General features: G+C 49.6%; 1 protein-coding gene across 8 annotated transcripts in view; it reads left to right on the forward strand.

The window, feature by feature from the left end:
* PDE4B (phosphodiesterase 4B) overlaps positions 1 to 18,529 on the forward strand; it is a 288,611-nt gene extending 270,082 nt beyond the window's left edge. For all 8 annotated transcript variants that reach the window (XM_068140841.1, XM_068140842.1, XM_068140849.1 and 5 more), the window contains 8 exons: positions 4,940 to 5,118; positions 6,345 to 6,443; positions 6,586 to 6,750; positions 7,729 to 7,828; positions 9,357 to 9,511; positions 9,608 to 9,730; positions 11,850 to 12,032; positions 16,222 to 18,529. In XM_068140841.1, coding sequence (XP_067996942.1) covers positions 4,940 to 5,118; positions 6,345 to 6,443; positions 6,586 to 6,750; positions 7,729 to 7,828; positions 9,357 to 9,511; positions 9,608 to 9,730; positions 11,850 to 12,032; positions 16,222 to 16,587 — 1,370 coding nt within the window. In that variant the 3' untranslated portion in view covers positions 16,588 to 18,529. The remainder of the gene's footprint in view (positions 1 to 4,939; positions 5,119 to 6,344; positions 6,444 to 6,585; positions 6,751 to 7,728; positions 7,829 to 9,356; positions 9,512 to 9,607; positions 9,731 to 11,849; positions 12,033 to 16,221) is intronic.
* The last annotated feature ends 8,041 nt before the right edge of the window (positions 18,530 to 26,570 follow it).

The raw sequence follows: 26,570 nt of genomic DNA on the forward strand, positions 1-26,570 counted from the left end.
ACAGAATGCCTGCTCCAGATCAAAAGCTTGTGCTGCTGTGGTGGACTGAGGGAAGCTCCTGGTAGCTGTGTTATGCAATATTTGAGGTTTGTGTTGACCTTACGTAAAGGACAAAGTCACACGAGCCCAGCTGCATGCTCTCTTCTTTGCAACTACTGCCTCAGCCAGCTGCAGACTCCCCCTTCAGAGACAGGCTGCAGATAAGCAGGATCAGCCCAGACATTTCAGATGTTATCTGGTTGCTCCTTTTGCTCTACAAGTTAGAATAAAGAGCGTATTTTCATAGCATCACAGACTGGTTTGAGTTAGAAAGGACTTTGAAAGGTCACCTTGCCCAACTTCCTACAGTCAGCAGAGACATCTGCAACTAGAGCAGGTTGCTCAGAGCCCCAAACAACCTGACCTGAAATGCGCCAGGAATGGGGCATCTGCCAGCTCTCTGGGCAACCTGGGACAGGGTGTCACTACCCTCAATTAAAAATCTTTTCCTTCTCTCTAGCCTCTTTTAGTTCAAACCATCACCCCTTGTCCTGTCACAAGGGGCCCTGCTCAAAAGTATGTCCCCAGCTTTCTTTTTGACCTCTTTAAGCACTGAAAGGCCATTAGAAGGTCTCCCTGGGGTCTCTTCTTCTCCAGGCTGAATAAACCCAGCAGTTCCAGCCTGGCCTCACAGAAAAGTGGTTCCAGCCCTCAGATCGTTTTTGTAGACTCCTCTAGCCCTGCTCCAAGAGGTTAATGTCCTTTTTGTGCTAAGAATTCCCAGTTCTGCTCTATTTTACATGTTAGGGGTTTGTTTGAGCTCATAGGACTACTGCATGAATGAATCCTTCATATCCTTCATGAAGACAAAGCTTTCTTCTTGGCTTCTTTAAGTCCTGAAAGGCCACCAGGAAGTCTCCCTGGAGACTTCTCCAGGCTGAACAACCCCAACTTTCTCAGCCTGGCCTCACAGCAGAGGGGTTCCAGTCCCTGTTATGAAAATGTCATTTTCTGTGTTTTCAAGCAACCATCCTAATTCTCGTTCTAAATTCTAAACTTTGTGACCATTTGCATATATAAATCAAAGCTTAGCACAGGACCTTCCTACACATAGAGTCATAGAATTGTTTCAGTTGGAAAAGACCTCCAAGATCATGGAGTCCAACCATCAACCCAAGGCCACCACATACCTCTGAGTCCAACAGCTTCAAATGTGGAATGCTGGAGCTCAGGGAGAACTCATCCCCTGCAGTGAAGATGACCTAGAAGGCATTCCCTGTGTGACATAGTTATTCCCATGAAGGAATGTTAAAGACATTTCCATAGCCAGCTGCAGCTGGAAGCTCTGCCTGCATGTAGGCCACATCCCATCATTACTAATCCATTGAAATCTGTAGCTGCTTTGTGGGAATTCACTGGCCCTCTCTGGTTGCTAAGCTTAACCATGACATCCAGGGCATAAAATAATCAAGGCAAGAGAAGGAAGGCTGCCTAGCAGGCAGCTGAGGAGCCTGGACCATACACAGCATACCAGGGAGTGTGATCACCAGGGCATCTTTGGGGTGTTTGTTTTTCATAGATTCATTGAATCACAGAATGCTTTGGGTTGGAAAGGGACTTTAAAGATCATCTAGTTGCAACCTCTCTGCCATGGGCAGGGACACCTTCCACTAGATCAGGTTGCACAAAGCCTCATCAGCTCTTGCCAGTGGCTCTTGCATATGGCTCTGGAGCAGGAAGCCCTGCAGCAGAAGTGCCCAATATGATACCTAATGGACCTCACAGAAGGCTATAACCCCATAAATACTCTCCTGTTTCTGGAGTGTCTCAGCAGGGACTCATCAGCTGGTGCTAATGGTTTTTGTGTGATCCCCTGTACTGCGCTTGGGTAAGATAACTGCACTTCCATGTATCCCAGCATGGTGGGTGTTGGAAGGGACCTCTGGAGATCATCCAGTCCACCCCCCCTGCTAAAGCAGGGGCACCCACAGCAGGTTGCCCAGGATCACAGCTGGGTTTGGAAACTCTCCAGACAAAGAGACTCCACAACCTCTCTGGGCAGCCTGCCTCAGCACCCTCACACCAATGGATTTTTTTCTCCTGCTGTTCAGGTGGAACCTCCTAGGTTCCAGTTTGTCCCCATTGCCCCTTGTCCTGTCACTGGGCACCACTGAGAAGAGTCTGGCCCCATCCTCTCGATTCCTGTCCTTTAGATATTTATAATGGTCTTGTTCATTCCTCTTCTGCTGCTCCTCATATGCTCTGTGGCGGTGACATCCTCACTGTGCTGTGAGGGCCACTCATCCACGTAAGGCCATCTTGCAATGCAGAGTGATGCAGGCTCTCCAGATTGTCACTTGATTGCTCCCATGAAGAAGAAGTAGAAATGAGCCAAGTTTTTCACAGGACACTGAAGCTTTTTGCAAAGTTGTGCAGTTACATTTCTGTGAATTATTTTCCCCCCTCTAAAACTCAGTTTAAAATTAAATCAACACAAAATTAAACAAACTCAGTCTACAGCTAAGGAAGCTGAAGAAACAAAAGGAAATGCAAGGATAGGACATTTATTGAGCTCCTAACAATGGAGATATCTTGCAGATATTAAAACCAGAGCATGTGACTTCATTCAATCTCTTGACTTCCTGGGGTGCATGAAGAAGAGTGGCCAGCAGATTGAGGAAGGTTCTCTCCCTCTACTATGACCCAGTGAGACTACCTCTGGAGTACTGAGTACAGTTCTGTGCTCCCCAGTTCAAAAGGAACAAGGAGCCTGGAGCATCTCTGTGAGGAGGAAAAGCTGACAGACCTGGGGCTGTTGAGCCTGCAGAAGAGCAGCCTGAGAGGGGACCCGTTCAATGCTCAGCCAGAGCTAAAGGGCCTGTAGGGGGCAGGAGGACAGAGTGGGGCAGACTCTTGTCAGTGGTGCCCAGTGACAGGACAAGAGGCAATGGGCACAAACTGGAACCCAGGAGGTTCCATCTGGATAGATGGAAAAATATTGTGAGGCTGCCCAGAGATGTTGTGGAGTCTCTGTCTCTGGAGAGCTTCCAAACCCAGCTGGGCATTGTGATGCTGGGCAAGCTGCTGGGGGTGCCCCTGCTTTAGTAGTGGGGTTGGACTGGATGATCTCCAGACGTCCCTTCCAACCCCCAATATGCTGGGATTCTGGGATTCTACGGCTTCACTAACTAAGCAGACGAAGGCAGGAAGAAGTAATGTCCTCTGCAGAGAAACCAGCCCTGCAGTCACATTTTGATCGGTGAGAGCAAGGACACCAGCTTTAGATCCATATAAAGGACAGAACTAAAGAGCAGTGGGTTTACCCCTGGCCACATTACACAAATGGGAAGGATCATGATTCTCTCTCTACAACTCCCTGACAGGAGGTTGGAGTGAGGTGGGGATTGGTCTCTTCTCTCTAGTATTGGGTAATAGAATGAAAGGAAATGGTCTGAAATGGTGCCAGGGGAGGTTTAGGTTGGAGATTAGGAACAATTTCTTCCCTGCAAGAGTGGTCAGGCAGTGGAACAGGATGCCCAGGGAGGTGGTGGAGTCACCATCCCTGGAGGCATTCAAGAAACCTGGGGACATGGCAATTTTTGTCATGGTGTAGTGGCCATGGTGGTGTTGGGTTGATGGTTGGACTTGATGATCTTAGAGATCTTTTCCAGCCCAAACAATTCTACAGTTCTCTGATTCTCTGACCTTTCAGCACATGCCCTTTCCTAAGGGGTGAGGCATGTTGCCACTGCCACCACCACAGGGCCATGAGTTAACAAATCAGATATTCTCTGCTCCAGAATGTCCCTTTGACGCTGCCTTCACGTTAGTCATGGCTAAGGAGATTACGGAGGGGAAAATCCTTCTGTTGTTCAGCAAAAACACACTAGGGAAACACCCACTGATGTCAGCCCGACTGTGCCTGTGAATAATGCCTTCTTCCTTAATTGCTGTGTTGTAGGCAAGCTGCTAATTCTGATTTCAGATATTTTTATTTAAGCCAAGGCAAAAGTAACTAATGCCTCCATGTCTGGGCACTTCAGAGGTCCTCAGAAATTCAAAGGTACAAGGAGGTTGCAGTGACCTCTGATAAAAGTTCATTCAAAAATGGGTAGGATGAAAGTAATGAGCTACTGTATCTGTTTTAATGCAGCCAATGCAGCAGTTGGAAAGGCAGTCAGCAGGATGTGTGGAGACATTTATCTGCCACATCTCCACAGCCATGTTTGTGCCCCATGAGGTGCCTACTTAACATGCAGGAACATTCTTGCTGTCCCTGAGTTTGGGCTGTGCACTGGGGATTTCTCTAGACATACTGGTAAAGGGCAAATCTTTGCTAATAGTCACTGACACCAGTTTGTTACAACCTCCCTGGGCAACCTCTTCCAGTGTTTCACCACCCTCACTGGAAAGAATTTCTTCCTTAGGTCTAATCTAAATTTCCTGAAAATAGGTAATAAAAGTCAACTGAGATGTAGCCATAAGCAGAACTTCATGCCCTTCAGGCATGGAGAAGTAGCTCCTGGACACGTGCCCTGTCCCAGGTGATGCATCTTAACAGTGACTGCAGTGAAAGCAGTGTGGTGCTTCATACCCCAGCAGGGCTCAGTGGGAAGGTTTTTGCAGAGGGCACACAGAGGTTGTGTGACTGTTCTGCTTGGATTTTGGTTCAGTTTGGTCCCAAAATTAAGAGAAGACCTCTTCCCTGGAGGTGTTCATGGCCAGATTGGACTGGGCCATGGTCTAGTGGAAGTCCCTGCCCATGGCAAGGGGGGCTGGAGCTAGATGACCTTAAAGGTCCCTTCCCACCCAAACCATTCTGTGACCCCGCAGAAGCACAAGGGTTTGAACTGGTGTGCAGTGCCATGCAATCAGCAAAGCCAAGGGTTGGATTTGGAGGGTTGTGGTGGCTGCTCATCCTACAAATGATGTTGACTCATTTCACCTTTATTTGTTACAGACAAGCAGAATGATGTGGAGATTCCTTCTCCCACCCAGAAAGACAGAGAGAAGAAGAAAAAGCAGCAGCTCATGACACAGATCAGTGGAGTGAAAAAACTAATGCACAGTTCAAGCTTAAATAACACCAGCATCTCACGGTTTGGTGTGAAAACAGAAAAGGAGGACCATCTGGCCAAGGTATGACAGCTGCTTGCTCTTCTGGGAGAATTGGTATTACCTGGAAGACAGCTTGGACTGGTTGGGTGGACTGGAATTCGTATTCCTGAAGTGGTGTAGCCATGCCAAATGCTGTAGTTAATGGTATCAGACCCCAAGAGGATATATTATGTTCATAAATTCCTGAAAGGGGTTACAGGAAGGAGAGGGAGGACTTCTTTCAAGGGCTCGTAGTGATAGGATGAGGGGGAATGGATTGAAGCTGGAGGAGGGGAGATTCAGACTGGCAGTGAGGAAGAAATTCTTCTCCATGAGGGTGGTGAGACACTGGCACAGGTTGCCCAGGGAGGTTGTGGATGCCCCCTCCCTGGAGGAGTTCAAGGCCAGGTTGGAGGAGGCCTTGAGCAACCTGGGCTAGGGGAAGGTGTCCCTGCCCATGGCAGGGGGGTTGGAACTGGACGATCTTTAAGGTCCCTTCCAATCCAAACCATTCAATGAGTTTGAATGTGGTGAAGGCTGAGTAAAATAATTATCAAAGATCTGTAACAATACTGTACCTGGAAAACTGGTTGTGGGGCCTTGGTCTCTATCACAGAGCAACCTGGAAACACTCATCACAAATCGTTCCCCAGCCACACAGAGAAATGTCATCTCCTCATACAAGTGCTTTGGCTTCAGCCCCTCATAGTTACTCTGTGTTCATGTAATTTGTTAAGTACATAATTACAATGATGAAGATTAAATTTACATCTTTTCAACTGCTTGGGGAAGGGCAGAGGACAAGCTGGAAGAGATAAATCACAGAAACATAGAACTGTTGAGGTTGGAAGAGACCTTTGGGAGGGGTAATGAATATAAACTACAGCACAGGAGTTCCACCTCAACATGAGGAGGAAATTCTTCTCTGTGAGGGTCACAAAGCACTGGAACAGACTGCCTAGGGTTGTGGAGTTTTCCTTCAAAACCTATCTGGATGTGTTCCTGTGTGATCTGTGCTAGATTCTATGGCCCTGCTCTGGCTGCGGGGTTGGTCTTGGTGATCTTTGAAGGTCCCTTCCAACCCCTAACATGCTGTGATCCTATGATCATCAAGCCCAATTGCTCACCTACAGCTCACCATCACACCACTCGCTACTGCTAAGGCACTGCCACTAACCCATGGCCCTCCACACAACTTGGAAATCCCTCCAGGGATGCAGAACTGTCTGGAATAAAATGTAACTGCTGTCTTTTTCTCTTTTCCAAAGGAACTGGAAGATCTGAATAAGTGGGGTCTCAACATCTTCAACGTGGCAAGGTACTCCCACAACAGGCCGCTCACCTGCATCATGTACGCCATATTTCAGGTCCGTCTTCTCCTGCTCACATATGATGACTTTCCTTTTACAGCACTTGTTCAAGTTTGCACTATTGTTTGGTGTGTCACCTTCTATAGCAGCCCATCCTTACCTGATCTCTACTGATGTGCTTGTGTCATTTGTTATTCAGGAGCGAGATCTGCTAAAAACCTTCAAGATCTCATCAGACACGTTCGTGACATACATGATGACGCTGGAAGACCATTACCACTCGGACGTGGCTTACCACAACAGTCTCCATGCTGCTGACGTTGCCCAGTCCACCCATGTTCTGCTCTCTACTCCTGCACTAGATGTGAGTTAGCTAGTTTGAGCTAAGGGCAGTTGTCATGCTTGAAAGCACCACAGAACCCCTGAGCACACAGGAGAAAACACCTAGCTGAGCTGGTATCCAGTACAGTGCTGTTAGCTCTTCTGAGGGCTCCGTTTACTGCCAAGGAAATCAACATGAAGAAGTTCAAGCAGCAGCCTTGCCTGTAGAGTCTCTGTGTTATCTTGTGTTTTCATTTGGAGCCACCAATGTGCCCTCATGGGTAAGAAGGCAAGTAGTCGCCCAGGGTACACGGAGAAAAGTGTGACCAGCAGTTTGAGAGAGGTTCTCCTCCCATTGTACTCTGCCCTGGTGCAGGCCTCATCTGGAGTACTGGGTCCAGTTCTGGGCTCCCCAGTTCAAGAGAGACAGGGAACTACTGAAAAGAGTCCAGTGGAAGCTACAAAGATACTGAAGGGCCTGAAACACCTCTGTGAGGAGGAACGGCTGAGAGACCTGGGGCTATTGAGTCTGGAAGAGAGTGTCCTGAGAGGGCATCTTTAGATCTCCAAGGTCTAGAGGACCTATGGCGGGCAAGAGGATGGGACCAGACCTTTCTGAGTGGTGCCTAGGGACAGATCAAGGAGTAATGGGCACAAACTGGAAACCAGGAGGCTGTGAGCAGGAGGAGAAACTTCTTTGGTGTGAGGGTGCTGGAGGTTGTGGACTCTTCTCTGGAGAGCTTCCAAACCCAGCTGGCCACTGTGATGCTGGGCAAGCTGCTCAGGGTGCCCCTGCTTTAGTAAAAGGGTTAGACTGGATGATCCCCAGAGGTTCCTTCCAACCCCCACCATGATGGGAGTCTGCAATCTCAAAGAGCACATACTGCTCATAGACATTGCCTCTGAATAAATGCCTTGTCCTCAGAATGCAGTTTACAAAGCAGAGTTTGTTTCTCTAAATTAGCCTCCCAAACTGTTGAGGGAGAAAATGTTTCTGACAAATCCCTTTGCTCCTTCCTAGGCTGTCTTCACTGATTTGGAAATCCTTGCTGCCATTTTTGCAGCTGCAATCCATGACGTGGATCACCCTGGGGTCTCCAATCAATTTCTCATTAATACAAGTGAGTTTTGCTTCTCATACAGTAATAACTTCAGCTGCAAGCTTGGGCAACTCATGGAAATGCATTTTCCGTGACAGCAAGGTCGCAGGTTGTGCCTGCATTGGTTTCTCAGAATATTCTGCAGTAAACCAGTTGGGTGATTTGCAATAAAGCAGTAAATGAAGTGAAATTCCTCACAAAGGAAGCTGCTGCAGCACAATTTATGGTGAGGGTGTGTGAGACACTGGCACAGGTTGCCCAGGGAGGTTATGGATGCCCCCTCCCTGGAGGTGTTCAAGGCCAGGCTGGAGGAGGCCTTGAGCAACCTAGGCTAGTAGAAGGTGCCCCTGCCCATGGCAGGGGGGTAAGAACTAGATGATCTTTAAGGCCTTTCTAACACAAACCATTCTGTGAATCTATGAACTTGCAAAGAGCCCTTGAAACCTGTCACTGTTCCTCCTATTTCTACTCCTGATTGCAAATTGCATCCTTACTGTAAGATAAGTAATGCCATTGATAACGACAAACCTGAATGTTGTGGTTTACACTGTGCTCTGCAACAGGCTGGGACTGGTCTTGATTCCAAAATATTTCATTGTTTTTTCTGGGGGAGTGTTTTGAGGATTCATGCTCTTCTCTTGTCACTGATTCTGAAGCCCATGATGACACTAAATTGGGTGGGAGAGTTGATCTGCTTGAGGGTAGGAAGATTCTACAGAGGGATCTGGCCAGGCTGTACTGAGGGGCTGAGGTCATTTGTATCATGCTTAACAAAGCCAAGTTATGGGTTACAACAACCCCATAAATGTGCCAAGTGTGGGGCAGAGTGGTTGGGAACTGCCCAGCACAGAAAGACCTGGGGGTGTTGTTTGACAGTGACTGAATATGAGCCTACAGTGTGCTGAGGTGACCAAGAAGGCCACCAGCATTCTGGCTTGGATCAGCAATAGTGTGACCAGCAGGAGCAGGGAAAGGATTGCCCATCTGTACTGGGCAGTGCTGAGGCCACACCTTGAGTTCTGGATTCAGTTTTGGGCCCCTTGCCCCAAGAAGGACATTGAGGGGCTGGAGCAGGTCCAGAGAAGGGCAATGAAGCAGTGAAGGATCTACAGAGAAGATCTGGTGAGGAGCATTTGAGGGAACTGGGGTTGTTCTGCCTGGGGAAAAGGAGGCTGAGGGTAGACCTTCTGGCTCTCTACAGCTTCCTGAAAGGGGGTTGGAGCCTGGTGGGGGTTGGTCTCTTCTTCCTAGTATCAGATGACAGTACAAGAGGAGATGGCCTGAAATTGTGCCAGGTGAGGTTTAGGTTGGATATTGGGACAAGTTTCTTTGCTACAGGAGTGGTCATGCATTGGAACAGGCTGCCCAGGGAGGTGGTGGAGTCAAGAAACGTGTGGACCTGGCACTTTGGGACATGGTTTAATGGCGGTGGTAGTGATGGATTTATGGTTGGATTCAGTGATCTCAGAGGGCTTTCCAACCCAAACAATTCTATGTTTCTCTATGTCAGCCCACCTGATGGAGTCACATATCTGTGTTTCTTTGCTAGATTCCGAACTAGCCCTGATGTACAATGATGAGTCTGTCTTGGAGAACCACCATCTGGCTGTGGGCTTCAAACTGCTTCAAGAGGAGCACTGTGACATCTTCCAGAATCTGACCAAGAAGCAGCGTCAGACACTCAGGAAGATGGTGATTGACATGGTATGAGCTGCACACAGGCTGCTCCTCTTTTTAAACAAAAACCCAGCTTCTCTGTCTGGTTGTCCATACTGAGATCCTGTTTTCTCTTCTCTGAAGGTATTGGCAACAGATATGTCCAAGCATATGAGCTTGTTAGCTGACCTGAAGACTATGGTGGAAACCAAGAAGGTGACCAGTTCAGGAGTCCTCCTTCTCGACAACTACACAGACAGAATACAGGTAGGTCAGCTGTGGTTCCTGCACTCTGTGTGTTTTGTTCAGGACTGAGGAAGCCACAGTCCTGTTTTCACTGTGGCATTTACAGGGACCATAAATAGAAGCTGCTGACCTAAATTTTCAGCAGTGATTTGCAACACCTCTCATATGAAGAAAGGCTGAGAGAGATGGGGTTGTTCAGCCTGGAGAAGGAAAGGCTTCTGATGGCCTTTCAGTGCTTAAAGGGGCTGATCAGCAAGCTGATTAGACCCTGTTGTGACAGGACAAGGGGTGATGGTTTGAACTCAAAGAGGGAGATTCAGACTGGAGAGAAGGGAGAAAGTTTTTTATGATGAGGGAGGTGGGACCCTGTCCCATGTTGCCCAGAGAGGTAAGAGATGCCCCATTCCAGAAACCCTTCCAGTTTATGTTGTTTGGGGCTGTGAGCAACCTGCTCTAGTTGCAGATATCCCTGATGACTGCAGGGGGGTTGGAATAGATGACCTTTAAAGATCCAACCCAACTCAATCTGTTTTTAAAAGGTACAAGGTGGTCCCATACCTTTTAGGTACAGGGGATGATGTTAACATCACAAAGCTGCAAGCATACACAGCCCTCTGACCTTCATCTCTGAGGCTGAGGTTTTGAGGGCTCCTGAATTTGTTTGTTGCTTTCCCCCATGTGTTTCTCCTCTTGGTGAAACACAGTGAGGTTGCTACAGGATTGTGAGGTTGCAAGAGTTTAATGCAACTCGGAGGCTGAGCTGCAGTGAGTGAGGTACAACCTGTTCACTCTGTAATCTAATCCTTGAGTTACAGAAATCAAAAAGCAAACTGGAACAGGGTTATGCAGTTAGTAGGACAAGATACATCCTGATCTTCTCTCCACCCTCCTGGCCACCTTCTTCAGAGCAGACTCCTGGGAGAAACCCCCTTAACATTTTTATTTAAGACTCCTGATGTCAAAACAGGTCACCTCCTTGCTGTCTATATCAATGCAGCTACAGCCAGTCAGCTGCTGGCATGTGTAGAATCACAGAATGGTTTGGATTGGAAGGCACCTTAAAGACCATCCAGTTCCAACCCCCCTGCCATGGGCAGGGACACCTTCCACTAGCCCAGGTTGCTCAAGGCCTCAGTCAGCCTGTCCTTGCACACCTCCAGGGTCATTCACAACCTCCCTGGGCAACCTGTTCCAGCATCTCACCACCCTCAGTGTAAAGAATTTCTTCCTGATCTCCAGTCTCAATCCCCCCTCTTCCAGCTCAAAGCCATTGCCCCTCATTCGATCACTACAAGCCCTTGTAAAAAGTCCCTGCCTAGCATTCCTGTGTCCCCCTTCAGGTACTGGAAGGTGGCTATAAGGTCTCCCTGGAGCCTTCCTTTCTCCAGGCTGAACAGCCCCAACTCTTTCAGCCACAGGGGAGGTGCTCCAGCCCTTGGTCATCTTTGTGACCTCCTCTGGACCTGCTCCAATATTTCCATGTCCTTCTTGTGTCAGGGGGCACCAGAACTCCAGGTGGGGTCTCATGGAATGAAGCAGGAGCATTTAACCATCTGAGAGCATGGAAATGCAATGTGAATGGTGGGAAGCACCTGCATGCAAAAACAACCCTGCATGATGTCATTGACATCAGCACAACTGCACCCCCTTACAAATATGGAATTGTCTGACACACGTACAGAACATTTTGCTCCTGGAGCAGACAGCAGCTGCTGGGCTCATCCATGGAGATGTTGGGTTGCCAATATTTCTAGGGGTTGTTATTGTTTTATGTTAGAATATTTTTATGTGCCAGAGGAGGTTTAGGTTGGAGATTAGGAAGAATTTCTTTCCTGCAGGAGTGGTCAGGCAATGGAGCAGGCTGCCCAGGGAGGTGGTGGAGTCACCATCCCTGGAGGTGTTCAAGAAACCTGTGGACACAGCACCTGGGGACGTGGTTTAATGGCCATGGTGGTGTTGAGTGGATGGGTGGACTCAATGATCTTGGAGGTCTGTTCCAACCCAAAACATTCTATGACTCTGTGCTGCATAGTTGAAGAGTTTTGTGGGGAAATGTTCCAGAGTGAGCATGCAGCTACATCTTGAAACCTCCTTCCTTTCCCACTGGATTTCCCTGAAGTTTTGATGACTCTAATTGCAGGTTCTCCGCAATATGGTGCACTGTGCGGACCTGAGCAACCCCACCAAGTCTCTGGAGCTGTACCGGCAGTGGACGGACCGGATCATGGAGGAGTTCTTCCAGCAGGGAGACAAGGAGAGGGAAAGAGGAATGGAAATCAGCCCCATGTGTGACAAACACACAGCATCGGTGGAGAAATCACAGGTAACTGGCCAGGAGCTGCTTTTCGCTGCAGTCTAAGCTCCTGTTAGTGCGGAGACAAACTTCAGCTGCTCTCTCCAGCACCATTAGGCAAGCAGACAGCAGTTCAGAGGGCTCTTCTGATCAGCCCTGACATCCAGCTGTGCCTGTACCTCATCTAGACTGGCAAAGCTGCTCAGACTCCTTTGTGTACCCCTTGGTGTCTCCTCACCTCCAAGCACCTGCTTCTCTTGCCTTCTTGGTGTCCCAGTTTCCAGAGCAAGTTGGGTCCCCAGGGTTGAAAAGTGCAATTTTGATCTCCCTTCCTTCTGTCAGGCCTCCTCTGCCTTCACACCCTCCAGCTTCCTTAATTAGCACCTCCAAAACCCATTGACATCCTAGCCCATGTTAGATTTATAGCCGTGCCAGCCCCATTAAGCTGCAGGGTTAGGAACTTCTCCAAGCTGAGATCCACTTGAGGATGCTGGAAGAATCTAGATGTGATTCATTGTTCAACCTTGTCCAGTGCATGATATGGCTGGTTAAGTTAGGGGGCTGGTGGAGCTGCTGTGTGCTGCTGAACTCAAAGAAATATTTAGTCAGTAGAGTCATTGAAATGTTTTAGTTGTAAGAGACCTCCAAGATCATTGAGTCCAACCATTAACCTAACAGTGCCAAGTCCATCCTTAAATCATGTCCCTCAGCACCACATCTACAAGGTTTTTTAATACTTCCAGGGACAATGATTTCACCACTTCCCTGGGGAGCCTCTTCCAGGGCTTGACAACCCTGTGGAGAAGTTTCTTCTAATGTCCAGCATCTCCCTTGGTGGAACTTAAGGCCATTTCCTCTCATCCTATTGCTTGTTTCTAGGGAGAAGAGGCCAACACCCACCTCACTCCAACCTCCTTTCAGGTAGTTGTAGGGAACAATGAGGTCTCTCTCATCCTCCTCTTCTCCAGACTAAAGAACCCCAGCTCCCTCAGCTGCTCCTCATGGGACTTGTTCTTAAGACCCTTCACCAGCTTCATTACCCTTCTTTGGACCTGCTCCAGCAGATCAAACCTTAAAAGGAGCTGGCTGTGCGGGGTCTTTTTTGGAGATTAAGTGGTTCATCCCTTCTCCTGATTCACAGATGAAATGATTTCAAGGTCAGCTTTTGTTCTGACCTGTGTTGAAAAAAGGCCATAAAATTTCCCTGGGTTAGGCTGTAACAAAGCCGGTGATTTCTGTCTGCCCAAACATATTCCAGTCTTTAATGGTGTCTTGATTGTTGTTTTCAAATGACTCCAGCAAGTCTTCATGAAGGCTTTTTCAGCTTGAATAAGTACCAAAATTGATGATAATTATTTCCAAATGTCCTCTAGGCAAAGCCAAGTGGTTTCAAAATTATTCACTCAACCACGTGGTGATTTTGTTGGAAAATTCTCTCTGATTTGTTAACCTAACAAGGAATGAGTCCTTCAGCCAGGCTTGGCCAGCAAATGTCCATGTGCTCCACACGCGAGCTCCAGTTAATTCTTTTGTTTTGTGCACTTCATGGAGGTTCAGAATGGTCTTTCTGCTGCGCAGGAAGGTCAGGAATGGCACAAAATGGCTACCATGGAAATCCCAATGGCCAAACAGACCACCCTCGATCTCCACCCTCAAGGGGAACAAGGAATTGATTGGAAGCATTGAATCGCAGAATCACTAAGGTTGGAAAAGATCTCTAAGATCATCAAGTCCAACCTTCTACCCAACATCTTCATGGCCACTTACACAATCTCCCAAAGTGCCACACCTTACTCATCTGTTGAACACCTCCAGGGATGGTGGCCCCACCACCTCTCTGGGCAGCCTGTTCCAATGCCTGACCACTCTTGCAGGAAAGAAGCTCTTCCTAATATCCAACCTAAACGTCCCCTGGTGCTGCTTGAGGCTATTTCCTCTTGTCCTGTAAGCATTGCATGTAGATGTTGGCTCTTTACATCACACAGTACCAGACTGACAGAATGGTGGTGTTGGAAGGGACCTCTAAAGATTATTGAGTTCATGCCCCCTCCCTGGAGGTGTTCAAGGCCAAGATGGATGGGGCCTTGATCAACCTGGTCTAGTGGAAGGTGTCCCTGCCAGTGCCAGGGGACTTGGAACTAGATAATGTTTAAGGACCCTTCCAACCCAAACCATTCTGTGATTCTATGAACACATCCAGGCAGCCCTTGAAAGTCTCCAGAGACATCAGAATATTTTAAGCTCAGTGCTCAGCCATCTGGCCAGGTATTCCATGATTTAGGAAGTTTATTTAAAGAAGAGCTGACGTGGTTATGGAGTGACTGATCTCCAAGCATCGGTGTTGTGCAGCCCTTGAGCATTTTGGGTGGTGGAGAAGTCATCAGCTCACCATGAGAGTATTTTTCACTTTAACAGCACTCCGGAACATGTGCTCGCAGGAAATTTTCATCACCTTTTTGTTTCAGCTGCCTCCCCAGTATGTTACAATTGAATGTTAATGGTTCTATTGACATCCTGTTGTGTCTGAAGGAGGCCATGTGTGATTTCCAAAGCAAACATCTGCACATTGAGTCTGGCCCCTCATGAGAGCCATTTTCCTGCCACGCTGAAATGCTGTCCAGCAGAGCAAGCAGAGAAGTGACACATTCAGCCAAGGAGGAAGAATTTCAACCCTCTTTATGGCCATTTAGTTTTCTCCATCCTGGACGTACGTCCTCTTAGTCAGACAATTGAAAAACGACTTAGCTGAGAGCTTACGCGCCAGCCAGCGGAAAGGCTGACGGGCTAGGCCACAACCCTCGCTGTTTCCACCATGGGCACGTCACTCCCAGCAGTGGGCTGTCCACCTCTGAGCACGAGAAGTGCTTCTTGGGATGAGCTGACCTCTTTCCAACACAAACTGAAAGGAAAGAAAAGCTCTGTCTGGGCTGGCTCCACAGAGGAATGTGGTGGCTGCTTTGGCAGAGTAGAGGAGAAATGCTGAACTTTCAAGACTCACAGATGGCATCGGGTTGGAGGGAGCCCTCAAAGGTGATCTTGTGCAGCCCCCATGCAGTCAGCAGGGATACTTCCAACTGGATCAGGCTGCTCAGGACCCCATCAAGTCTGATCTTGAATGCCTTCAGGGATGGGTCCTCAGCCACATCTCTGGACAATCTGTTCTAGTATTTCACCATCCTCATTGTGAAGAACTTCCTCCTGATGTCCAGCCTAAATCTCCCCTGCTCCAGTTTGCCTTTTGTCCTATCACTACAGGCCCTTCTAAAAAGTCCCTTACAAGCATTCCTGGTGGTCCCCTTCAGATACTGAAATGCTGCTCTGTGGTCTTCCTGGAGCCTTCTCTTCTCCAGGCTGAACAGACCCAATTCTTTCAACCTGTCTTTGTAGGAGAGGTGCTCCATTTTCGTGGCCTCCTCTGGATCTACTCCAGCAGGTCCAGGTCTATCTTGTGGTGGGGACCCCAGGGCTGGACACAGTGTTGGACTTTGAGGGTGCAGGACCATGAAACAGTTCAGAATTGGTACAAACTACACAGCCTGGTAAAATACACTTAGGACACAGCAAATGTTCTCAGTGCTTACGGTATAGGCAGTGATCATCTAAATGCTTCTCTGCACCAAAAGGTCCCCTTGGTGCAATGTTCTGTCTTCAGAGTGATGACTTACCCTGTCTTCTGTGGGCCAGGGCTTGAGCTGCTAGTCAAGACTGGATATAGATTCATAGAATTGGTTTGATTAGAAAAGACTTTTAAGATCACCAAGTTCAACCATTAAGCCAGCACTGCCAGGTCACCACTAAACCACAGTCCTCAGCACATCTACATGGCTTTGAAACCCTTCCAGGAATGGGGACTCTACCACTGCCCTGGGCAGCCTCTTCCAGGTGTTGACAACCCTTTAGGGAAAGAAATTGTTCCTCATGTCCAATCTCAACCTCTAGTGGTGCAACTTGAGGCCATTTCCTCTTGTCTTATCTTTTTTAGTTAAACTTCCGTCCAAGACTGGGTTTTGGATGTGATGTCAGCCTAGCCCAACATTGCGGGAGCAGATTTGGGTATCAGATGTTTATGTCTGCAGTTGGACTGTGCTGGCTTGGGGGCTTGGTCTGGGAGCATGTTTTACTTGTAACAACCATGAATTAATAGCATTAGAACTTTTGAGAGCCTGTCTGCTCCTGGCTATTCCTTTCTCCTAAGTGTGTTTGTTTCTGTGTTTCACAGGTGGGATTCATTGACTATATTGTCCACCCGCTATGGGAGACGTGGGCTGACCTGGTGCAACCTGACGCCCAGGACATCCTGGACACGTTGGAGGACAACAGGAACTGGTACCAGAGCATGATACCTCAGAGCCCATCTCCTCCACTTGAGGAGCGGGGCAGGGACTGTCAGAACCTGATGGAGAAATTCCAGTTTGAACTGACATTGGAGGAGGAGGATTCGGATGGGCCAGAGAAGGACAGCGAGAGCCTCGGCTACTTCAGCAATACAAAGACACTCTGTGTGGCCGACCCAGGGGAAGAGGATGCCCAGAGGGAGGCAAACATAGAGATTGTGACAGAAGATACATCTCCTGTGGACACATAATGTCCTGTCCCCGTGTGAGTGGCTTTTCAACACTTCGTGAGCGTTGCAGGCGGTCTCGCAGGCTCACCCGCAGCCTGGGTCTGAGGCCTGTGTCCTGACACCGGCTGCCAGATCTTCCCAGCTACTTGAGATTGGAGTCAGGGTTGAAGATGGTGTTAGTGGTGAACGCTTGACGATTGCTCAGGAAATTAACAGGTGATTTGAGTTGAGGTTCGAGCCCGCTGAGAGCGTGGCGTGGGCCTGTAGCTGGCTTTGGGGGTGGTGACTGAACAGTGGCCGACACACAACTGAGAGATTTTTTTTTTTCTACTGTTAGTTTTGGAATTTGTACTGGTTTAAACTGATAGAAACTACTGATGAACAACTCTCCATGTACAACCTGTCCACCCGACCACCTGTCTGCAGACCTGTGTGCCTTCTTTGTAAACACTTTCATGTCCTTTTTTCAGGAGTCTCGTAAATTTCTCTACACGGGGTTTAGTACAACAGAAGTGTCTCCGAGAGTTGACTGACAACCTTCTTTTGATTCTTCCTGTTAATGAGAAGCAGTCTTCCTTTTTTTCATGGGCAATACCTTGTCACTTTACTGCAGTTACTCACTTTTGACAGCCTCAGTGGGAGGGAAACCCTCTGGTTCATGTCACTGCACCTGTAATCATCATCTCTGGTCGGCATCGCTTCCATCGTTCTTCTCAACACTTCCCCATTTTGGGTCACTTCATGCCATCCCTGCTTGCTAGGAATAACCACCAGTGTTTTCTCTCCTCTGTGGGGTTTTGTTTCTGTGGTGTGCAGGATAGAGGGTAGTTTGCTCCCTGTCTGAAGTCAGCGTGGTGAGGCAGCGTGTGACACGCTCGTGTCGTCGTCCCCCATCCCATCCCCACCTCAGCAGCTCCTCGGCTCAGTGGAATTTGCACGCTCGGGTAATTTGTGTTTCTCCTGCCTATTGTTCCTTAGGTTTAGGTCCACCTTCCTCCTCCTCCTCTTCCTCCTGCACTGCCTCGAGCTCTAACACCTCCATTACTGTTTATAACAGTGTATTTATTACCTACTGTACATACTGTAATGTTTTGTAAGTTATTAATTTATATGAGTTAGCATCGCCTGGCGGCGGCGACGTTAACAGTGTAGAAAACTTGGGATAAGAGTTGCCTTTGTTTTGTTTTGTTTTGTTTTGTTTTTTTCTCCTAACCTTTTATATTGAGATAAAATACCAAAACCTGAACATAGCTGAAGAAACAGACACAACCCAGGAAGGGCATTTTGAGTGGCAGTCACCACCCATGGTGGGGTTCATCTTCAGGGTGAGAGAGACGAGACCGCAGGGCAGCAAGAAATGCTCAAAACCTTACAGGGAAGAACCCCCCAAAAATAAAGAACCCACCACCAGCAGGGTTGGTTTTTTAATGTCACCCTCCCAATTTCTGAACAAACCAATGTGAATTTCTGTCAGAAAAGCTAAGGGGGAAAAAAAAAAAAAAAGTAAAAATATATATATCTTTAAAAACAAAAAGTGAACTGATGTAAAAATTGTGCTGTGAACCTTCTTCTTGACAAAGCTTGTCCGGCATCATGAGCGGTGTCAAACCTCAGTTTGTGAAATAACTGTTCCAAGCTTTTTCTATTTTTTTGTTTTTACTTTGTTGGTTTTTTTTATTTTCCTTCTTCTTTTTTCTTTCTTTTCTTTTCTATTTTTTTTGGTCCAAACTTTGTGACTTTTAACTAGTTAATGACAAATAGCACAGTTGTGCATGATTCCATGGGTTCGTACGTCTGTTGAACGCTGCGTTGTTCTGGGTGGTTATTTTATTGTTTCCAACAAAAAGTTTCACACAATGTATGTTATAGTATTATTATTATTAATTATTATTATATATTGTGTTTCAGATGCATTCTTAAGAGATTTTTATATGAAGTGAATAAATGAAAGCATGACCCTGCCCCCACAGCTCTGTGCTCCTTCATTCATAGGTGATTCATAGATTCATGGATCCATGGATTTGTGGATTCATAGATTCATGGATTCATAAATTCATAGATTTGTGGATTCATAGATTCATAGAATCATAGAATGGTTTGGGTTTCTAGGGGCCTTAAAGAACATCTAGTTCCAAACCCTCCTGCCATGGGCAGAGACACCACCCCCTAGAGCAGGTTGCTCAAGGCCTCATCCAAAGTGGCCTTGAACACTTCCAGGGAGGGGCCATCCACAACCTCCCTAGGCAACCTCTTGGTGTCTCACACCCTCACTTCACTAAATCACAGAGTAATAGGAGTTGGAAGGGACCTCTGGAGATTGCCCCTTGCCAAAGCAATCACCTAGGGCAGGTGAGACAGGAACACATTCAGGTAGGTTTTGAAAGTCTGCAAATGTGCTCCACATGTGAGCTCCATTTTTTTGTTGTTCTGTGTGTGCACTTCATGGAGGTTCAAAATATTCTTTTTGCTCTGCTGGAAGAGCAGGAATTGCATGAAATGGCTTACCACAGAAGTCCCAATGTGTAGCTGAGTAGATTGGGAGCTGGCATGTCACAGATTCATAGACTGCATCAGGCTGGAAGGGACTCTCCAAGCTCGTCTTGTCTAACCCTACTCCAATCAGAAGGGACACCTCCAACTAGATCAGGTTGCCCAGAGCCACATCAAGTCTTCCATCCTGGAAGGAAACAAAGAATTGATTAGAAGCGCTGAATCACAAAACGCCCCCCCCCCTCTAAGATCATCAAGTGCAACCTTCTATCCAGCACCTCCATGACCATTAATACCATGTCCTAAAGTGACACATCTTACTCATTTCTTGAACACCTCCAGGGATGGTGACTCCACCACCTCCCTGGGCAGCCTGTTCCGATGCCTGACCACTTTTGTGGGAAAGAAATTGTTCCTAACCTCCGGCCTAAACCTCCCCTGGTGCAGTTTGAAGCCAGTTCCTCTTACCCTGTCGTGAGCTACTTGGGAGAAGAGGCCAGCCCCAGCCTTACTCTAACCTCCTTTCAGGTAGCTGTAGAGAGAAATGAGGTCTCCCCTCAGCCTCCTCTTCTTTAGGCTAACCAGTCTCAGCTCCCTCAGCCTTTCCTCACAGGACCTGCTCTCCAAACGCCCCACCAGAGGAGGCTCACCTAGAGCAGCTTCTCAACCACAGGTGCAGGTAGGACCCAGCTGTCCCCAGAGGCAGGGCAGAGCTGCCCCCTCCCATGGCCAAAGCCCAGCAGACGGCTGGAGCCCGCAGCTTACGAACGGGAAGAGCAGGGCTGGTGCGAGGCCTCGGCCTTCCTGGGGCGGGCGTCAGGACAGGAAGGCACTGCAGACAGGAAGGTGATGGCCGCGGGCCGCAGCGAGGCCTGTGCCTGCTGCAGGGCGGCACCGCGCCTCCCACACCGCTTTCATGTCTCAGCCTGACCCAAAACAACCAACTTCAGAGTCAAAAAACATCCTGCCGGCAGGCGGCGGGAGGTGAGGGCATGGCAGGGCCCCTGCGCCAGCCTGGCTGTGGGTTATCAGGGGATCACAGGGTCGTTTGGGTTGGAGGCAACCTTTCAGGTCTTGGAGTCCAACTGTTAACCCAGCACTGCCAGGTCACTGCTAAGCCATGGCCCTCGGCGGCACCACATCTAACGTGGCTTTGAAACCTCTCCAGCGATGCAGACTCCACCACTGCCCTGGGCAGCCTGAGCCACTGCCTGACCACTTCTGCAGGAAAAAAATTCTTCCTAATATCCAACCTGAATCTCCCCTCGTGCAGCCTGAGGCCGTTCTCTCTTACCCTGTTCTTAGCTTCTTGGGAGAGAGGCCAGCACTAGATTCCACCATGGCGCCTGGGCAGCCTAGGCCAGGCCTTGACAGTCCTCAGCAGAAAGAAATTGTTCCTCATGTTCAACCTAAACCTCCCCTGGGGCAGCTTGAGGACATTTCCTCTTGTCCTATCACTTGTTCCTTGGGAGAAGAGAAAGACCCCCACCTTGCTCCAACCTCCTTTCAGGGAGCTGTAGAGAGCCCGAAGGTCTCCCCTCAGCCTCCTTCTCTCCAGGCTGAACAGAACCCTCCACCTTCACACAAACACCTCCTGGCCAGATGGAAAGGGGCTTCAACCTTAGCTTACCTGGGGCTTGGCAGCTGACATTGAGTTAGCAGGCAAATAAAGCATTGACAGTTCTGGGTGGAGACAGTGGCCAACCAGGACAGGCAGAAAAGAGCTGAAGCTGTAGGTGAACCCCCAACCCCACAGCCCATGGGGCAGGCCAGAGGGAGGCATTGTGCTCGGGTGCAGAGGGTGCTCTGCCCTGTGCCCCTCCCCTCCGCCAGCCTTTGCTCGCTTTGTTTCTTTCCCTTCCCATGACCTAATTCTGCCAGGAAGCAGCTTCATCACCTCTCATCCAAACACTGCTGCTCCAGCACTGAAATAACAGCCTCCTGTCACTTCTCCTTCTCAGTAGAGCAGAGAAAATGCTCCTTTTGCAGCCACCTTGCAAAACAAACCCAAATCCCTTCTGGTTTCCTTCCATTTTGGGGTTGGGAAATCCCACTTGCAGGTGCTTGCAGGCTCAGTTTTTCCCCTTTCCTCAGAGGATCAGGATTCACTGATTGCATTGAGTGGGAAGGGACCCTCAAAGGCCATCTTGCCCAACCCCCCTGCACTCAGCAGGGATGTCTTCAAGTAGAACAGGCTGCCCAGGGCCACACCAAGTCTGAGGATGTGGCTCAGCTCTGCTTTACCATCTTCACATGCAAAACTCTGCTGGCCCCCAGCACTGCAGGAGGTTTTGGGTTTGCATGGTTTCCTTCTGCGTCAGAAGCACGTCAGTGTGGTGCTCCCTCCTTGCTCCTGCTTCCTCCTCACTTGTTGGGTGCTGATGGGTGCCTGCTGGTGGTCCTCCATGGGTGCAAACACCAGCAGGTCCAGAGGGACTGGAAATCACCACCCCTCAGATTTGGGGGGTGGGTAAGCAGGATGAAGATTAAAACCTGCAGGAAAACAGGGTGCAGAAAATGGCTTTCTGGAGAGAGGTGGCCCCCAGCTCTGCAACTGGGGCTTGCAACCAAGTCTGCAACTACAGTGTGCAACCAGCTGTGCGACTACAGTATGCAACCAGCTGTGCAAGCATGGTGTGTGAGTGCAACATGCAACAGGGGGTAGCATTGTTTGATTTGGAGGAGACCTTGAAGATCATCAAGTCCAACCATTAACTGTACCACAAATGGGCTGTGCAGCCCAGATCCAGGAGGATCTCTGTGTGGGGTCAATGGTGCAGGACCTCAATACAGTCAGAGTGGTTCAGGACCTCCAGTCTTGGGGCCATGGGATGAGGGGGAGCAGCTGCTGTCCCCTCCTTACTGCTGACAGTGGTGATGGATCTTACCAACAGCCTCTCACTCAGCAGTGGCTGAGTGAGAATCCAGAATCCCAGCATGGTGGGAGTTGGAAGGGACGTCTGGGGATCATCCAGTTAAACCCTCTGCTAAAGCAGGGGCACCCACAGCAGCTTGCCCAGCATCACAATGGCCAGCTGGGTTTGGAAACTATCCAGAGTAGACTCCACAACCTCTCTGGGCAGCCTGCTCCAGGGCTCCAGCACCCTCACACCAAACAAGTTTCTTGTTCAGATGGATCCTCTTGAGTTCCACTTTGTGCCTTTTGCCCCTTGTCCTGTCACTGGGAACCACTGGAAAGAGACTGGCCCCATCCTCTTGTTTCTCCCAGGTCCTATATCTCTTGCTGAGCATTGATCAGATCCCCTCTCTCTCAGGCTGCTCTTCTGCAGGCTCAACAGCCCCAGGTCTCTCAGCCTTCCCTCCTCACAGTGATGCTCCAGGCCCCTCAGCTTCTTTGGAGCCTCCAATGGACTCTCTCCAGTAGTTTCCAGCCTCCCTTGAACTGGGGAGCCCAGGACCAGTCTCAGTACTCCACTAGGCAAAGTAGGGAGAAGCTCCCCTTGGCCTGCTGGCCACCCTCTTCTGAAAACACCTTGAGGACATAGTGTCCCACTGAGGCAACAGAGCTGGTTTTGCAGGGGGGATTCCCACCAGCTCATCCTGGTTGCTCTGTGCTGGGAGCAGCGCCAGCCCTTCGTAGCTGCCTAGGTCATGGGGACAAGGGTCCTGCAGAGCCCCCAGTGTTGCCAGGAAATTTCTGACCCAGAGGTCAGGGTTGTGAATAGAAACCATGGTGCAAAGAAATCCAACACTGAAGCAGCTCCATAGGGTTTCCCATGGCACACAGGCCATGGGGCTGGTTTTCCATGTTCATTTTTTCCCTCTGCTCTATAGGAGTTTGGGACAAGCCTGGATGCTGTCCTGGCTACAAGCCAGTGGTGGTGCCTGCCATGGCCCAAGCCTCTTGTGACATTGTCCACTGGTGAAAAATGTTGAAGAAATCTTGGTTTTCTTCCGAGGAAATGCTTTGGGAATGCGGATTTCCCGTCTGGATAACAACACACAGCAGCAGCTTTGTTCCAGTGGTGTTTGTGGGTGTCCTGTGTCCTTCACTGCTGGCCTGGCTGAGGACAGGGATGTGAATCCCAGTTCTGGGGCCACCAGATGCCACACATCAGGATGGCTGAAGCCACAGAGTTGTCTCCAGTTGTCTTAAGTAGCAAAAGCAGCTTTAGAAACCTGCTTTTATTGCAACCAGTGCTCAGTACCTGGAAGGTGATTCCTTCTGCTCGTGTTTTGGCCCTACCAAACTTGGCTTCATGAGCCTTATGTTCACAAGGAGGATACCTCACATCCCAGAGCACACCATGGTCCATGTTCCTCTGTGTGCCAGGTTATAATCCAGCCATAAGGATCTGCTAAGTGCTGGAAGTTGTTTGCTGGCCAAGGAGATTTAGGTGCTGCTGGCTCAGAGTTCACCTAGAGGTCCTACAGATGAAAACAAAAGAAACGAGAATCCGAAGTGCTGACAGTATGGTCATCAAAAACAGGAAGGAGCCCTGGGGGCTGGTGCACAAAACACAGATTTTATCGAGTCTGCAGTGCTGGAAGTGAGCCCAAGGGCTCACAGTACTGGTAGCCTCCATGCGAAGGGGAGGTGGAACTCATGGTCTGAAGGCTGGGAGGTCTCCAGGCCTGTCTGGGAAGGACAGAGCGGTTGTGGTCAAGCTGATGCAGCTGGGGCTGTTTTAGTCTCCCAAATGTCCTTTTTGGGGTCACACAAGGAGCTCATCCCCAAAGGTGCTGGTGAAGAGCTGACCCATGGGGGACAGGGGGACCAGCCTGAGGACATCCTGAGCCCCTTGGCACCTCGGTCACTGCAGAGAGGCGGTGGCTGCCGTTAATGAAGTCAACTGCAGCAGAAGAGATTGACCCAGAAGAGGGGGTGGGTGCCAGCAGTGGGTCCTGCTGTGGGGTCCCACACAGGGTTCTCAGCTCCTCCTGGCCCTGTTGCTGGTGTTTGAAACAGCTTTGGAGGGGCAACATATGCACTGCTCCATCCTGCCTGCACATAGCTGCCTGCACAGCAGCACAGCTCCAGCAGCTCCATCCTGCCTCCACACACCTGCCTGCACAGCTGTGCAGCCCTGTCCTGCCTGCACACAGCTGCCTGCACAGCTGCACTGCTCTGTCTCGCCTGTGCACAGCTGCACAGCTCCATCTGCCGAGGCCCCTGACCACTGCAGGACACTGCACAGCAGAAACGTCCATTGCAGGGGTCCTTGCTTGGACACAGTACCACTGGAGACATGCACAGCTGGAGCAGTTCATGACAGGGCCCCAAGCAGCTGGAGACATGGCTAGCTGCAGTCCCACACAGACGGCGCTGTGCACAGCTGACACCACGTACTACTGCTGGTGGGGTGCACAGCTGGGGCCCCCTTGGACACCTGGAGACTGAGCGGAGCTGGTACTTGAGCGCAGCTGCATCCCTGCACAGATGGAACCAGGCAACGTTGGAGGCTTACAGCTGGATTTCTACACAGCTGGAACCCTATACAGCTGGAACCTCTCACAGCTAGGTCTCTTCACAGCTGGAGGCTGGAGACTGGGGTGCTCTCTGCCTTTCCTGCTATGCTGCACACCATGAGCCTTGCATTCTCCCAGTTCTGACATGTCCCAGCCTCACTCCCTCTTGCTCCATGGCAGCTCCATGCTGATGTGCAGCTGGTGGGACCCAAACCAACCTGCTGGATCCATTACCCAGCCACAGTCCAACTTTTTTGTCTCCCACCCTTCCATTTCTCCCATCTCACACCACCTTCAGCTCCACCTTCAGCTCTTGTTCCATAGATCTGGTGGGAAAATCCTTTTTTAACACAGGAGGGATAAATGGTTCTTCCCTGGCAACATGGCCAGGTTGCTGGCAGCTGGAGGATGTAGTCATGTGAAAGTCATCTACAGGTGCTTGACCAAACATGATACTGCCACCACATCAAAGACTGAGAGTCATAAGGCTTGAGGTTAGGCACCATAGCAGTAATAAGGTCAAGCATTTGGCTTCCATTTGCCTTGAACCTGCTGGCCATCACGTCTCCCACCCAGCCAGCAGCAGGTGTCTGGAAACACCCTCCAAGTGAGAAAGAAACACCAGGAAGGACCATGTCCTTTGCAGAAGTTTGGAGAGAATCTTCTTGAGGTGTTGGAAACTGCTAAGAGCAAACAGAGTGCCTCCTGCCTGCCCAGGACACCACAGGTCATCATTACCAGTACCTCAGAGCTACCTGTACCCCTGCATATCCCATGCCAGACTCTGGGCAGGGTGGGTGTTGTGCCTAAGTAGCACCCATGGGTGAGCACCCACAGGAGCACCCTGCTGCCCATGATGTGTCCTGCACCTGGGTGACCTATGAATACTCCAGGCTTGGGGCAGAATGGTTGGAAATTGCCTGGTGGAAAAGGACCTGGGGGTGTTGGTTGGCAGTGGCTGATGATGAACCAGTGTGTGCCCAGGTAGCCAAGAAGGCCACCAGCATTCTGGCCTGGATCAGCAACAGTGTGGCCAGCAGGAGCAGGACAGGGATTGTCCCTGCTGGACTCAAGCACTACTGAGGCCACACCGTGAATACTGGGTCCAGTTTGGGGGCCCTCACTCCAAGAAGGACATTGGGGTGACAGAGCAGGTCTGGCAAAGGGCAGTTAAGCTGGTGAAGGGTCTGGAGAACAGGTCTGGTGAGGAGTAGCTGTGGGAACTGGGGTTGTTCAGCCTGGAGAAAAGGAGGCTGAGGGGAGACCTTCTGGCTCTCTAAAACTCCCTGAAGAGAGGTTGGAGCCAGGTGGGGTTATTCTCTCCTCCCAAGGAGCAAAGGACAGAACAAGGTGAAATGGACTCAAGTTGCTCTAGAGGAGGTTTAGGTTGGACCTGAGGAAAAATTTCTTCCCCTTGAGGATTGTCAAGGACTGGCCTAGGCTGCTCAGGGCAGTGGTGAAGTCCCCACTCCTGTGGGGATTGAAAAGCTGTGGTGCTGAGACACATGGTTTAGTGGTGACCTGGCAGTACTTAATAACTTGAACCCCATGACCTTGGAGATCATTTCCAACTAAAGGAAGTTTTTAATTCCAAGCAAGACTGCTGGTTGCAGAACCTGTGGGGCACACAAGGACTTTGTCAGTGCCCCTTGAAGCATACTGAAGATGCAGGTGGGTTTCAAAGGTGGGGTTTAGTATGGTGCATATTGAGGATGGAGGTGGCGATCAAGGGTGGGTTTTGGTGTGGTGCATGATGAAGATGGAGGTGGTTTCAAAGGTGGGTTCCAGTGCCTGCTCCATCGGAGGAGCTGCTAAATGTGTGCTCCTGAAGATGCTGCTCCTTCGTGGTGTGATTTCATGGAGCCATAGAATCATTTAAGTTGGAGAAGACCTTTAAGGAGACTGAGTCCAAAAGATTTGCAATGATAGGGCGCAGGAATCCCAGCCAGGCTGGCAGCAGCTGGTGGGGCATGCGTGGGGCTTGCCTTTGTGCCCCAGGGCATAGCCTAATTAGCTGTGCTCGCATGATCCCTGTTAAATAAGGCAGAGTTGGCTGCCGAGTCGCTCCCGGAGCCTGCGCGTTG

The sequence above is a fragment of the Melanerpes formicivorus genome, unplaced genomic scaffold (assembly GCF_026170545.1).
Source record: "Melanerpes formicivorus ecotype bairdi unplaced genomic scaffold, bMelFor1.0.p_v2 SCAF_7, whole genome shotgun sequence".
NCBI lineage: Eukaryota > Metazoa > Chordata > Aves > Piciformes > Picidae > Melanerpes > Melanerpes formicivorus.